At 50.1% G+C, this 15,198-nt stretch overlaps 1 protein-coding gene across 1 annotated transcript in view; it reads left to right on the top strand.

Annotated features, from left to right (window-relative positions):
- The window catches only part of Pkd2 (polycystic kidney disease 2 (autosomal dominant)), a gene marked incomplete at its 5' end in the record, with an annotated part of 36,950 nt that overhangs the window by 7,282 nt on the left and 14,470 nt on the right, over window positions 1-15,198 (top strand). The window contains 6 exon segments of the mRNA XM_013502757.1: window positions 4,472-4,605; window positions 6,041-6,291; window positions 8,184-8,408; window positions 10,569-10,797; window positions 11,793-11,960; window positions 13,954-14,135. Coding sequence (XP_013358211.1) covers window positions 4,472-4,605; window positions 6,041-6,291; window positions 8,184-8,408; window positions 10,569-10,797; window positions 11,793-11,960; window positions 13,954-14,135 — 1,189 coding nt within the window.

The following is a 15,198-nucleotide window of genomic DNA, read 5'->3' as shown; positions in this document are numbered from 1 at the left end:
CCAGCTCAGGAGCTAGATCCAGGGAAGTTCTAGTGTGCCCACTGCGGCAGCCCTCCAGGGCTGTGCTCACTTTCTGGACCCTCTCTGTCACCCGTGCCCACACTGGCCTGCATCTGCCACCCTCAGGGAGGGAGTAGGGCGCCACCGTGCACATCCCAGTGCTTGCAGGAAGAATGTCGTGCTTGATGCCATGGGACATCTCCACTCCTCCCTCCTGTTCTCTAGTACTCTACTGCTCCCTCCAAATACACGGAATGCCTCCTAGCAGCCGATCACAGCTAAATCTCTTTAGGCCTTGTCATTCTCTGCTTCCCATGTAGCCTGCTGCACTTCTGTATGACGCATTCTGTAGAGGTTTAATTTTATGTCCCTGCAGCTCTGTGAGCAGAGCAGGTGGAGCAGCTCCATTCCTGGGCGAAGGGCTGCCTCACATTGGGGCACTCAGCCTGGAATCTGACCAGGGCCTCTTGCTTCTGCTGTATTTACATCTGGCACAGTTACATTTTTGTGGAAATTTAGATCTCCTCTTTGGGCCACTATGGATTTACTGGTGCTTTCTCTGTGGTCTAGCCCATGACCAGTCTTTGTAAATGTGTCACAGGTGGTTGAAAAAGAGTAAAGCACAGAGTGAGTGTCCCTAATACTTGGGGCCAGAAGTGTTTCAGCTTTTGCATTTTTTCAGAAGTTGGTATATTTGCATATGTACGGTGAGATATCTTGGTGGGACCCAAGTCCATTATACCTTGTAATTATAGCCTGAATGTAATTTGACGCAGTGTTTTTGGTAATTTCGTACTAAAATAGTTTCATGGCGTAGAATTTTCCGCTTGTGATATACTGCTGATTGCTCAAAAACTGTCAGATTTTGGAGTGGTACCAGATTTTCTGGTTGGGGTACTCAAACTGGATACTGTACTAAGTCACGTGACTGTACTAAGTCACGTATTTGACTCAAACTCTTTAACATACCTACATGATTTTTGTCTACTTTCTTTGCCCAGTTATAGTATGGAATTAGTCCAGTTGCTAATACTCCTTCGACTACTAGCAGTTATCATTTTACATCTCTAGCTGCTCTATTGTTCATACAGAATTCATGATGGTTAAGTCTGTATAGGATCATTTACCCATATTCAATAACCTTTTTGTCAGACTCAGTAGACCAGTAATTCACTTTATACTCTCTTCTGCAAAATGATTTTAATACCGCTAACAACACCTTTCTGAAAACATTTTGCTCCTCATGTGTTTTCTACTTCCTTTATTTTTAACTTGATTTGGTATAGTTTTCTTATGAAAGTTTTAGAAATGGAATTTTTAATCAGTCACTTAAAACCTTATCATCTAGTAAGAGTATATAAAACCAATTCACATTTCATGTTTTTGTCAAATTTCTATCATCTTACTTTTTCCTCTTTTTTTATAATTTCTTGTTATTTTTCATTTTTATTTTTCCATTCTTAGCTGGGGATTTTTCCTTTGCTTTTTTATTTTAATAATTGGAATTTATACAGTAGACACCATTCCTCAGTACTCCATTTGAATCTATATTTCTCAACAATAGCAGCAGTAAATTAGGTATTTTGAAAAGACAGGCTGTGCCTTAAGGGCAGCTTTGGTTGTTCTGCATGTGGCTTTTTTGGTGACCTGTGTTTTAATGCCTTTTGCTCTGGCTTAGTTGATGGAAAAATAGCAACTCTTGGGGTTAGTCCAAGAGCTAAGTCCTACCTCACACACAGGGTATGCATGTGCATGTGTCCTTTGATACCCATTTCACCCAGAGAGAGTGAGCGCCCCTTCCGGGGAGCTTTGACCCTGGGAATTGGAAGGAGAAAGGACGGAACAGTCCCATTTCCATTGGACTTGTCTGTGTGTAAATGCATAGTGTACATTCCCTCAGTTAGGCTTCGTAGAAACCCCCCATAGTGTCATTATCATTTTCTAGATAACACAGTTCAAGCCCAGGAGAGTTAGCAGCTGTCGGATCCCAGGACACCAGACACAAGTCATCAGCGCAAAAGTAGATACTGGGGACAGAGCAGAGGGGAAACCCTAACCCGAGTCGTTTGACTCGAAATCCAGAGGTCATTTCGTTACCACTAACGTGGCCTTGTGGGGCAGCTGACTCCTGGTGTGTGTAAAAGTGTCACTCATGGACATCTGGAACAGCTCCAAGGGTAGCACGGAAGGAAGAGTTCATGTTTGTGGGCTCCACAAGTCACAGTCCTCATCCTTCCAAGCTGCGAGGCACTGGGCCCTGGCCGTCCAGCAGGTGGCAGCTCACATCAAGGGGTCTGCTGCTTCCCTCTGAGCGAAAACACGAAAGCCAAGAGGGCCTAAGTGTTAAAAGAGCAAAAGTCAATACTACGTCATAAAGCACAATAGGAAACTAAAGGAGATACATTTTTAAATCGGTGGCTGAGATAGTTACACATTTATATAACTATATGGCATGTGCAAGTAAAAAGGTTTAAATAATTCATCAGAATCCTTTACAACAATAACAGACCCACAGGTAAAAAGCTCTGGAGTGGTCTGTAATTAACCAGGGTGTCCAAGGGACAGTCTAACTTGATGTTAACTGACAGTAATGACCTGCTTGTTCAGGTGGCTGCGGGGAACTCAGCCCCTCATCCCTCTGCCGTCTCTCACCCACCGGAGCCCTCAGCAGCTGCACATCCCTGTATCCATCTCGCCTGGGAGCTGGGTGGGCAGCCAGCTCCTGGGGACGCAGAGCGCCTTTGAAGATACGTCACTTCCGGTTCCTCCGTGTCCACTGCCTGTCCCACAGATGTGGGTGGGTTGTGATCCTAAACCTTCACTCAGGTCCCATAGGGTGTGAGAGGTGTCAGGTCATGTGACCCTTGCAGAGGACTGTTCTTGTCCTGGCTGCTTTGGGTAATAATTGAGAGCCCGGAAGTTAAACATCACACAAGTTGTGCCTTGTGTGTGTGTGTATTGCTTAAGGGATTGCTAGAGACGAAATGCTAAATGCTCCATGCACCTTTCTTGTAATAATTTTAATTTTCTATAATGCTTCAGAGTGAAAGGGGGAGGTATGCAGAAGAGATTTATGAGTAGCATTTGTTCCCCCAATAATTTAATATGGGTTTTAATAGGTATTTTAAGATTAGTATAGAAGCAGGTCAGTATTAATCACCTGCTGGTGTTCAGAACTGTATTTAAAAGAAATATAAGCCGGGAGTATAGCTCTGGGTAGAATACAACATCTGCATAGAGTGTATGAGGCAAGAGGCCCTGGGTTTAATCCATAGCACTGCAGGAAAAAAAAAAGTAAAACATACTGTTTCCCCTGAAACTTGTACTGGATAATTGCAGGACTATAGCACATTGCACCTGTAAATTGTTAGAGTTCAACATGAGACGGTACTTGTCCTGAAATGCATGATAGATGTGCTGAAGCAAGCCAGTTAGGAAAAAACACCATTGCTAGATATTTGTTAAGGGTCAGCCACTGCGCTCGATAAAATTTTAGTTATTTTTAGATAAAAACCAAAAGCTCCATGGGTAACTAATTATCCATCTTACAGAAGAGGAAACCGAGGCTCACGAAGTTTAACCCCCTTGCCCAGCTCACAGTGACCATCAGGAGTGTGGTCAGGATGCAAGCCCTGGTCCCCGGGAATCACCTCCCACCTCTGTGCAGGCCATCCAGTCTGATGCCAAGTGTCCCTGGCAGGAGTGCAGCTGGGGTTAGAAGCTCTACACGGAATCTGAGTTTGGGTCGACAGAGGCAGGTGTGCCGGTGTCATCTGGCTCCTGGAAGGAAAGAGATGGTGACCAAAGGGGCACTTTCCAGAGGAGGGACTGGCGGGGCCAGACAAAGGACCAGGGGCACTCAGAAGGTCACCGCTCCAGACTTGAGAGACCAGGAGGGAAGGCATGGCGGGAGCCTAGTGTGGGGTGGGACGGAGATCCCCAGCAACTGTGGCCAGGATGGAGGATCCTTCCACCCTGCTCCAAATGGAGAGAGGGTGGGGTGACAGGTGAGGGGATGACCCGACCCCTCCCCTCTGGCTTGAATCGGGCAGAAAGCATCAGGCGGTAGAGTTCACGGTCAGCCTTGGGGACGGAGCAGGCAGACAGGATGGGGAGCGGGTCTGGGGGAAGTGGGAAGGCTGCCTGTGTCAGAGACAGCAGTGCAGGACAGTCACAGGTCACTGTGGGGCCGGCGGTGTCTGAGCCCAGAGGGGCAGTGACCACTGAGAAGCCTGTAGAATATTCAGCATGAACCACATTCATGGATGCCAGCATTCATTTTCATATAATTCTTTCATAAGCCAGAGATAGGCATGTCCCGGGGGGAGGGAGGCAAGGGTGACAGAGACCTTGTGTGGACACTTGCCCACCTCAGATGTCCCTCTGTAGGCCCAGCTCCTCGTGGAGGCGTTGGCTGTGTAGACCTGTGTGTGTGTCCCCGGCGGCTCACCTTTCTCTTTCTGTCTTCCAGTGACCTATGGCATGATGAGCTCCCACGTGTACTACTACACCCGGACGATGTCACAGCTCTTCCTAGACACCCCCGTGTCCAAAACGGAGGCGACTAACTTTAAAACTCTGTCTTCAACAGAGGACTTCTGGAAGGTATTTGCACAAAAGCCCATGGTTGTCCTGCAGAATGGTGCATTTGGTATCATAAGCTGAATTCAACAATACATTCAGGGTCTGCTGTGAATTTACCACTGTGTGTGGTGCTACAAACTGTACTGAACTGTTGGAAGCTACGACTCAAAGGGGGTAAAGTTTCATTTACTGAGACCCTTATGGGTCAGGTACTATACCATGCTGGGCAGTTCATGCCTTACCCTGTCCAATCCCCATGGGGACCTTACAGGCCAAGTGCTAATACTGCACTCCGTTTGTGAATGAGGCACACGAGCCTGGCACGCTCAGCTGTGCAAGGTCAGTAGCCAGCAATACGAGAGATAGATTTCTCCTGGTATGACAGCCAGTGGTTCATTCTTATTTATTATACAGACGTCCATTATTTACTGTCGACTTCACTTTGTTTTCTGGGACACCTTTTTGTGTTTTGTGTCTTGGTTGACAAGGGCCTGTGTTCCCACCTCCCAGAAGGGCACCCTCTTTCACAGATGTATTGATAGAAAAGTGGGCCCAGCCCCTTCTCTGCTTGTCACAAATGCCAGTGTCGCAGAGTGTGAGCAGTGACAGATACCAAGGGACAAATACTCTATGGCGCTTGGAATCAAAGAAAATAAGAAGGGAAATGGGAAAAGAAATGATTGTTTCTCCCTGGGAGACAGTTTGCAAAATTCTTACTAAACCCTACGGTCAGAGCTATGGATTTTCCGTGCTGAGAAAGCGGAGTCATGGGAACCTGTGAATGTTTAACAGCACTTGGCCTCCAAGGTCACATTCCTTACTCCTGACCTTTCTCACCGTGCCAGGCTGAGCCCATCCGCTCAGGACGACACCCTGAGTGGTGGCCGGCTCTGTCCTCCCAAGACGCAGAGCACATTGTACAGAGTAACAGGAGACTCCTCGCCCACTACAGCACCCTAATAACTGCTGTACTCTGAAGAGACAGGGAGGGAGGAACGTTCCCGGGGTAGACAGAGCCCAGATGGCAGGCTGGTGTCCATACCCACCTTTTCTCTGCAGTTGATTCAGAACCGGGCTTGTGTGGGACGCTGTTTTCATAAGGAAAGGTGAGCTTAACGGTGGGTGTGGATTGATACAACGCCCGCACCCCACTGCCTTTAGTCCCAGGAGGGAAATCAGAGTTGCCCTGCTCGAGTGTCCGCCCTGTTCCAGGTGCCCTGACCACACAGCACATGGATCCTCCCTCCAGATGTGGGAACATGTGTGGAGAGGATCCTACTGCAGGCCGCACGGCTGGCAAAGGAGAGAGTAAGATCCATGCCCGGATCTCCGAAAACAAAGCCCACTCTCCCAGCTCCGTCACAGTGCCAGCATTGGTCATACCGTGTTTCCAGGGAGTTTCGAGCGGGATGTCCTCAGAGCTTGTGCCTTTCCCCAGTGCTTCCTTTGCTTGCAGTTCACAGAGGGCCCCTTGCTGGATGGACTGTACTGGAAGGCGGAGCCCAGCACCCACTCCGGAGCAGACAACCGCAGTTTTATTTTCTACGAGAACCTGCTGCTAGGGGTCCCGCGCATCAGGCAGCTCAAAGTCAGAAACGGATCCTGTTCCATCCCTCTGGACCTTAGAGATGAGATTAAAGAGTGCTATGACGTCTACTCGGTCAGCAGTGAAGACAGGGCCCCCTTTGGGCCCCGAAACGGAACCGCGTAAGTGTCTGTGACTGCCTGCCTTAGCGGAGACTCCTGGGCAGGGACCTCAGTGCTGGCGTGGAAGCTTGGGCCAAACTGACCTTCACCATCTCCGGGCCTCTGTACTCTCAGGTGTCCTTTAGTGTCTGTACCTGTATTTTCAAAGGGCTCAGTCGTTGGCTGTGTGCCCCCCACAGGACGTTATATGATCCTTTAAATGCTTCATTTAGATGCTTGGGCCCTGTTCTCATAAAATCATCTATTAAGTTTCCTCAGTAGGAAATTTTCTGGTACAGAAAGCTTTTTAGGGGTGTTTCAAATAGATTTTTATTTAAAAAGCAGTGATTTAAAGTGTAATTATTCTTATTCACATAATAACAACACCTGTGTACACCCGTGTGGGGTCCAGTACAGTAACCGGAAACCTGTGTGCCATGTCTGCCGATCAAGTCAGGCTGGGTAGCATTTCCATCCACGTAAACCATTATCGCTTCTCACGTTGGGGCCTTCGGCCTCTCCTGGTCAGTGCAAGATAGGTCGTAAACTTCGGAATCCGTTGCCACTGTCTGCGCGGGGACAGGGCCCCATCTCCTCCCACTCGGCTGTGTCCTGGCCCTCGTCTGACTTTTCCAGTCACCTCCCCCCAGTAGCTGTCCTAGACCCTAGTGGGGATTCTTCTCCCTTTGGTGCGAAGTGTTTTAGTGTTTCAGGTTCTGCTGGTGAGAACACGCAGCATTCGCCCTCTGTGCCTGGCGTTTCTCACTTAGGACGTGTTCCCCAGGGCGGTCGGCTCTGATGCAGGTCTCCGTTCTGTTGTTGAGTAACAGCGTCCTCTGTGGACACGTATCCGGTGTGCCGGGCCTGAGAGGGTAGCTCCGAGTAGAGGGCTCGCCCAGCATGTCTGAGCCCCAGGTTCCATCTCCAGCGCCATAAAGAAAGAAAGAAATGGACAGCACTTGTGCTCATGGTTTAAAGCCCGCCCTTCTCAGATGTGTTTATTCCGCTTACATGAGTGCGTGTCCTCCTTTGCAGGGTCTTCGGTGTACTTCGTTCCCTACTCTCAAACACTCGGGATGGTAAGGGGGGACAGTTACTCGTAAGATTATCGCAGTCATTCCATAGAAGCGGGGCAGCCTCAGGGTGCCTCCTTGGGGTGCCGCCCCACGATGCGTCCCTGGGGCAGAGCTGTCTTTCGCACCCTGCTGAGCTCATTCTTCGGGTCCTCTCCATGCATCTCTTGGGAACCAGGGCACCCGCAACCCCAGGTGTGAGTTAGCAGGGGCAGACACTTGGACAGTCGTGTGCTCTGTCTGCCTCTCAGTGTCCACTCTGAATCACCTCAGACGGCCGCTTTTCCCCATTGTGGAAGGGATTATCATTCTCATGTTCCTTTTTTTAGCTCCTGCAGAGCATAAACACACCCCTAATCTCTGGTTCCTTCTTCGATACTGTGTTTTATTTCATGTCCTTTGTTCAGAGCCGCGACTCCCTGCCCCATTGCTGTTTATACACATACCGTCCTGTCCTCCCTCACAGAACATCTCTGAGAGGGGTGCTGTCTCCACTGCATATGAAAAACAGGCCACACGGCGAGGAGCTGGGTGGAAGTGTCCCTCTTTCTGGTAGGACTTGCCCAGGGAAGACAACAGGAGAACTCAGGCTGATGGCTCAGCTCCACGGCCGCAGCCCCGCCGCAGGTCCTCACCTCCACCCTCACAGGCTTTGAGACCAACTTGACCTCACTAAGCCTCAGGGCCTCACACCTAAACTGGAGCCGATGACCCTCTGGGAATCAGTCAGAACCTCCTCGCCAGCTCGATAAGGCTCCTTACAGACTTCCTGCAGCCAGCTGCTCTCTGTAGTGGCCCCAAGGGCTCCCGTGATGTTACGTTTCTGTTTTTGTCTCGTAGTTGGACCTACACCAGTGAAAAGGACTTGAACGGGAGCACCCACTGGGGGCTGATCGCAGCATACAGTGGCGCAGGCTATTACCTGGATCTGTCGAGGACCAGAGAGGAAACAGCCGCCCAGCTTGCTGGCCTCAGGAAGAATGTCTGGCTGGACCGAGGAACCAGGGCAGCTTTCATTGACTTTTCCGTGTACAATGCCAACGTGAACCTGTTCTGCGTGGTCAGGTGCGTCCGCGGGCTCAAGTGCCTCCCGGAGCCAGGCACTCATCTGTGTCCTGTTGTGTAGAAGCCTTGCCTGCAGCTGGCTACGTGAGGTGCAGGGATCTGGGCGACAGAAGGGAGGGCGAGTACTGCAGGCTTAGGGGGATAAGGACACCTGGGGAAGGGACTTAGGGTCCTAGAGTATTATGACTTAGAAGACACTGCTGAGTCTGCTCCATGTTCATCGCAAGGAGGGAAATATTCAGAAAAACCCGGAGGTTTCTCCCATCTATCGCAGCTGTTGTAAGGCTGATCAGAGCTCTGTGCACCTTCCCAGTCCCCTGCGATCAACCTTACTCCTTTCCCCGAGGTTGCTGCTCCCAGATGACGCCCATGCCGTTGGGACACCCGGGTCCCTGCCGTGCTTGACACACACCAGGGGCGCGTGAAGTCCTTCCTGCAGCCCTGTGAGGTTGTGTTACAACCACTGTGGGAGATGCTGAGGATACTGATGGTGACTTCCTGCCTCGCCTGGGAGCTTTCACTCATACATTCATTCATTCCTTCATTCGTGGATGCCTGATAGGTGCCCAGGCTTTGTCCTAGGCTCTGAGGACACATCTCAGAGCAAAGAAAAGTGTCCCTCCCCTTGCAGAGCCTACATTCAGTAAACAGTAAACAAAAGGGAGAAACAAATCACATAGGACTTTAGATGAAAATTTCTCTTCTGAAAAAAGTGAGAGTAGAGTAAGGCAGGGGTATCTGGACTTTACCCTGTATGGCATGTGGGCAACACCTACGTGTCACCCACAAGGAGTGTGCTTCATTTCCACTCAGAATAGGGGTATGTCCTGGCGGTGTCTATAGTTTATCCTCACTTTTGGCTAAATTTACCTCTGCTGTGGTGGCCAGTTGGATTTTCCTAGTCCTTGTAGAGGATGATATCCAATTAAAGCAAGTTCTCGTTATTATTAGAAATGCATGGAAACCTGTTGCAGTTATCCTTGAGCCTTTCCTGGTGACGGCCATGAGGCTGTGTGTCCCGTATGTCCTTGCGTTCCTCCCCGGACTTCAGGGTGATCATTGCCAAGCGCGTCACTCTGTCTCTCTACACTGTTCGGCAAGTTTCTGGACATGGCTGACAAGTGCAAGGCCAGACTTGGCCAGTGAGCGGTGTGACCTGACTCACCGAGGCCACCTGCTGCCCTTCGGGTTCACCCCGAGGGTGTCACAAGGCCCCTTGCTCTCAGTGCTGCTCTCCTGAGGGTTTGGTTCTCGCCACTACTCTCCAGGAGAGAAAGGAGAGAAAGAAGAGGCGCTGTCATTCAGCGCAGCCCCCAGCGGGCGTGGTGGGAGCAGCACGGGTCCTCACGCTCAGTCCGAGGTGTGGCCACCGAGCACAGGGGGCAGAGCGATGCCACGGGCTGACTCAGGGCTTCCCAGACTGTAAAGTTACAGAGCCACACATGCTGTTTCGGTTTGGTAAGAAGGTGGCCCCACGGAGGGCCTCGTGTAAGTTTCTCATCTTAGTGCGACACCTGAAAAAGGAAATCCGGCAAGAAACATCTTCACTTCCGGTACAGTAAAGCACTGAAGGTCAGGCCCATCGGTGACTGGGAACGTACACGGCACTGTTGCAGACTGGGCATCACTGGGGACCTGTGGGTGCTGGGGCTCTGGGAAGGAGAGAGAAGGCACGCCGGAGGCAGACTGTTCGGGATGAACTAGGTGCTCCTGAATGGGTGAATGAATGAATGAGACTGAGCTCTCAGAAGTAGATATTCCAAAGCAGATAACGATATCAACCAGATCATGCGCGTTTTGAGTGCCTTTCTTATATTCTTTGTGTTTCCTGGTAGAGTGACTTGCACCCAGTAGAAGTCCTAGAATGGCAGAGTGGCTGATTTTTACATATACAGATGGTGTACAGTGTCTGGAACAGGACAGATACCCAAGGAGTAAAAGAAGCCTGAGGAAGAAGGAATCCTTTGGGTTGGGTGGTCTCGGGAAGCACAGGATTCTCAAGTGTGGAGGGATTGGCCATGGTAAAAATAATTCAGCACTAGCAGGAGGTGACTTGTCGCCATCCCATGGCCTTACGCTGCAGGGACAGAGTGGATGGGCTGCCTCGCCTGACCTCGTCCACCTGTCCACGCTGTTTCTCCTGTTCTTATTGCAATGCAGGTTGTTGGTTGAACTCCCAGCAACAGGAGGCGTGGTTACCTCTTGGCAGTTTCAGCCCGTGAAGCTGATCCGCTACGTCACACCTTTTGATTTCTTCTTGGCGGCCTGTGAGATTCTCTTTTGTTTCTTTATCCTGTACTATGCCGTGGAAGAGATACTGGAAATTCGCATTCACAAACTGCGCTACTTCAGAAGTTTCTGGAATTGTCTGGATGTGGTGATCGTTTTGGTAGGTTGGAGAACAATGGCAAATTCCCAGCTCCGTTCTAAATGTGTGTTAATTACAGCCTTTAACCTGCTCAGCACTGTGCATCTGGATATCCCAGAAAGTCTAGAAGGCCCCGTCCCATACATCAGTGTCTGTGTTACAAATTTTTTTTCAGGTGCATGAGAAGCCTTTCTGACTGTGAAGTGGACCGGCTTTTGTACTAAGCTCTACCACACTAATCACCAGGATTACTCAGTAATTCATAGTCGTATTTGGTGTGCCCTCTGAGATACGGGGGAAATAGTTTCTTATTTTGGGATTTTGATAGTTTTCTTCAGCTGCTAGTAAAAATTAATTTATATTTTCCTGTACATGGGTGAAGTTATGACAAGAAGAAACACCCTAAGTGGAAAACCGCAGTCTAAAATTTCCTACAAACAGAAATAAAATTTGAGATGTACCTATCACTGGGCTCTGTGTAAGGTGTAAGAAATCATAAGGCAGAGTTATATATGCAGGACTGGGCTGAGGTCTGGACGCCGTCTCAGGCAGGGCTAATGAAGTGTCCGTGGCCATCAGCCCTGAGGAGACAGAGGAGAGGGACGGTGACGGGTGCAGGACACCCGCCAGAGCCCAGCCCCTGCGGACCCAGACCCTGCATGGCAGCAGCGTACGATGGCTCACGTGGAGCTTTCAGTCCAGTGGAATGGACGGCGCATGGGGGCTGGCACCTCCGCGGGCCTACTGTGCGTCTTGCGCCCAGAGCAGCTGTGAAAAGAGGTGTAGTCGTGAGTGAAGGCAGAAGCTCGCATGCCCCCGCGGCCCCCCCGAGCCCCTCTGCCTGTCACTCCTTGCCTCTGGAGTGCTCCCTTATAATGGGTGCAGCATGTCTCACGCTTTGATTTGTCACGTTCCGCCAACTCCGGGTCCTGCAAGTGTTGAGGAAACTAAACCGGTCATTTTAAGGTAAGTTATTTCTGAAGCACTGTAGTGAGATACGGCTCTTTGCCTTCCAGCTTTCGGGGACAGCGATTGGAATTAACATCTACCAAACGTCAAGTGTGGAGGGGCTCCTCCACTTTCTACAGGACCAAAACACTTTCCCCAACTTTGAGCACCTGGCATCCTGGCAAATGCAGTTCAACAGTATCGCTGCTGTCACCGTGTTTTTTGTCTGGATTAAGGTAATTTATAGATTTTGTCTTCAGGGTTGTTGATATTGTTTCTTTCTTTGCGTTAATTTGAGCCACACAGAGGACCTGAAGTTGCCTTGAAGCTGGAGCTGCGCCATCATCTACACGAGGACACCAGTGTGGGCCGCCCCACCTGCCTCACTGGGGAGGAGACTGCTTTTCTGCTTCCCGGACTCCTGCAGGGTCTGTCCCTGTGGGTTTCCGTTAACACATGGTCCCTCAGCCTGGGCTCAGAGGGCCCTGCTCAGGAGTGAGCAGGGTGCAAGAGGAACTCAGAGAAAGGGGGGATCTTGGGGTTGAGGGAAGGGAGAGGGGCTGCACCCGGAAATGCTCACTGGGAGGACAGCCTCTTTGCCAGAATTGAGGCTGGACAGTCCCTGGAGGAGTCCCTTCCTGTCTCACTCCCCTCCTTCCTCAGATGTGATGTGCAGTCCCGTTGTGGGAAGGGTCGGGCGTTTGGTGCCTGGTACGCCTCCGGTGTGGAGTGCAGGAGTCGCAGTAATCCCCAGGCAGCTGTCTGCCTGCCACCAGCTCACCAGCTCGGGCCATGACCACGTGTGCTACTTGTGTTTAAAGTGAGGGTTACAGACGAGTAGAAATTCCGTCCCTCGGCCCCACAGCCACGTCTTCCGTGCTCAGTGTCGCTGTATTACTACTGGCTGCCGTGTGGGAAATGGAAATAATAGAGCCTTTCCGTCCTCGCAGGAGTTCCCTGCGCAGCTCTTCTGGAAGGTTCTCCTGTGGCTCTGTGTCTTCCTGCGGTGGCATTTGCACCCAGAAAGCTTGAGCTTCCCCCAAGGGCACGTCCTTTCCTCCTCACGTCTCTGGGGCTGTTTGTCCAGTCACCTGCTTGTTCAGAAGAAGCCCACACTGCACGCCAAGCCTCTGTCATAAAACAGGACGAGTAGGTTCTCGGATGAACAGGAACTGTATCGGTAACCCTCAGAAGAATTTCACTGTAGTCAGGACAGTTTCTAGGTGACCATGAAGTAAAACTGCATAGTGATTCCCTCCCATCTTGTGCCTCACGCTGTGGTGTCTTATTCATTGCTTCCCTTCCCAAATTCCACCTTTGGGTTCTTTAGGCAGGGTCCTGGCTCCACCTCTGACCCCCACTTCTCCCACCAAGGCCCCCCCAGAGTCCCAGGTCATCCTGGTCTGTCCCGAGCAGGGATCAGGGTGGCTTTGTGCAGGGACGGCCGGGCTGGGTCCTCGCTCTCAGCAACACTGACCGCTGGGGATAAAACTGCAGTGTTGGGGTGGATGTGGGGATCCAGGGCAGTCGCGTACAGCCGTCCCTGCCTGAGTGCTGCGTGATAAACAGTGGTTACTAAGTCACAATAATACCTCCTGATGTTTCTATTCGGGATTTTTTCCCTTTATTTTGATTCTGTTTTGGGGAAGTGGGGAATACCACTAATCGTTTTCATTATAATCCAGCCTGATTTCACTATATTTTAATCATCCTGTCACTGTGAGCAAGGCTGGGCAGAAGCCTACCCTCTCCCTGCTGTGAGCTCAGCACTCACTTTTTGAGTGCAAGGAAAGAAGTTGCTGGGAAGTTGGGGGAGGCGCTCGTTTCTCTTTTTTTCTTTATTGTGAGACTTTCACCATTTTAAAGAATCTAGTTCAGTGGCGTGAGGGACAGTCGCAGTGGTGCAGCCATCCCCATTAGGGGTACCACAGCGTTCTCAGAGCCCTAAACGTGAGGCATCTTCTCCCTTTAGCACTCAGTCCCGCCCCCACTCCTGCCCCAGCCCCTGGTAGCCTCTGCTTCACTTTTGGGCTCTGAATTGGGCCCTCTAAGTGCCTCACCTGAGTGGGAATATTTCCTTCTCGGGTCACACTTATCTCCCCTGGCTTAACGTCTGCAGGGTTCACGCGGCAGCCTCTGTCTGATGCCGTTCCTCCTCCAAGTGGAGTAGCGCCGCAGGGTGCGCGTCACCTGGTGTCCTCTCACCTGGGCCACCTCCCTCTTTTGCAGCTCTTCAAATTCATCAGCTTTAACAGGACCATGAGCCAGCTGTCCACAACCATGTCTCGGTGTGCCAAGGACCTCTTCGGCTTCGCCCTCATGTTCTTCATTATTTTCCTGGCGTACGCCCAGTTGGCGTACCTTGTCTTCGGCACTCAGGTGGATGACTTCAGTACCTTCCAAGAATGTATGTAAGTATTTATGAAATTAAGAAGAAAATGTCATCAGAGATGGCAATGCCCTCTCAAGGATAAAGACATTTTCTCGGTTGCTGTTTGACCAGCAAGCGTTCAAAACAGTTACTTAAAATAGAAATGAATTACTTTTCCTGGAAACAGTGACCCACAAAGGCAAAGCATAGAATACAGTGTGAAATACTGACGCTTAGGACGGCAGCCCTCAAGGAGTGATAGAACGGTCAAAGAAACCGGCGTGTTCCAAAGACTGGGGTCTCAGCACACAGCGCAGACGGGAGTTCTAGGGGCTCTGGGGCGCCATTTGCAAATATTGTCATTCCTGTTGAATATGCTCGCCCTGTATTTTGAACTTCAAGTTATTTTATAAGAAAAAAGGTACTTCTAATATTGTAGGAGAAACTTAGTACAATACAGGAATTTTTAGGTTTTTTCCAGAGTTCTCAAATATGCTAAGCCAAATCAGGGAGCGGCTCAGGCCTGGGACAATCGTCCAGTGTGCGTGAGGCCGTGTTTGGTCGCTGCACTGCCAATAAATACACAGATGCTGTTACCAGTGTCCGGGCCATTTACAGGGAGTTAGTAGTTAGAAAAGGAGAGGAAGCTCGTGGCAGTGGGGATCCCTGATTCACCCTCCTGTTGATAAAAGTCAGAATGGAAGTGAGTTTTCTAAGACCCAAAACAGGCAGCAGGCAGCCACGTAGACCTCACTTTGAGTGACTCCAGTGTATTGGATCTTTGAAGACGTAGAATTCTGCCGGTCCTTTAGAAATCATCTCTTTTTAGAGTTACCACATTTTACCCAGAGTAAATATGGATTCCTAGAGCCATTTGCAGCATTAATCATCTAATAATAATTATAGTTAATATTAACCAAGCGGAAACATATGTCCCATGAAAGCAATGTCTTAATACCCTAGAATGCTTCCGTTGTTGATATAAGTAGCAAGACTCTTCCAAGCAGATCCACACCTGCCAAAAAGCTCCAAAGCTGTGAAATCAACCTAAGAAATGTTGCATCAACCGTTGGACATTGTTTGGTTTTGTACTGTGGTGTTTT

The sequence above is a fragment of the Chinchilla lanigera genome, unplaced genomic scaffold, assembly GCF_000276665.1.
Source record: "Chinchilla lanigera isolate Chin_1 unplaced genomic scaffold, ChiLan1.0 scaffold00073, whole genome shotgun sequence".
NCBI lineage: Eukaryota > Metazoa > Chordata > Mammalia > Rodentia > Chinchillidae > Chinchilla > Chinchilla lanigera.
This window is presented reverse-complemented; position numbering and strand designations above follow the sequence as displayed.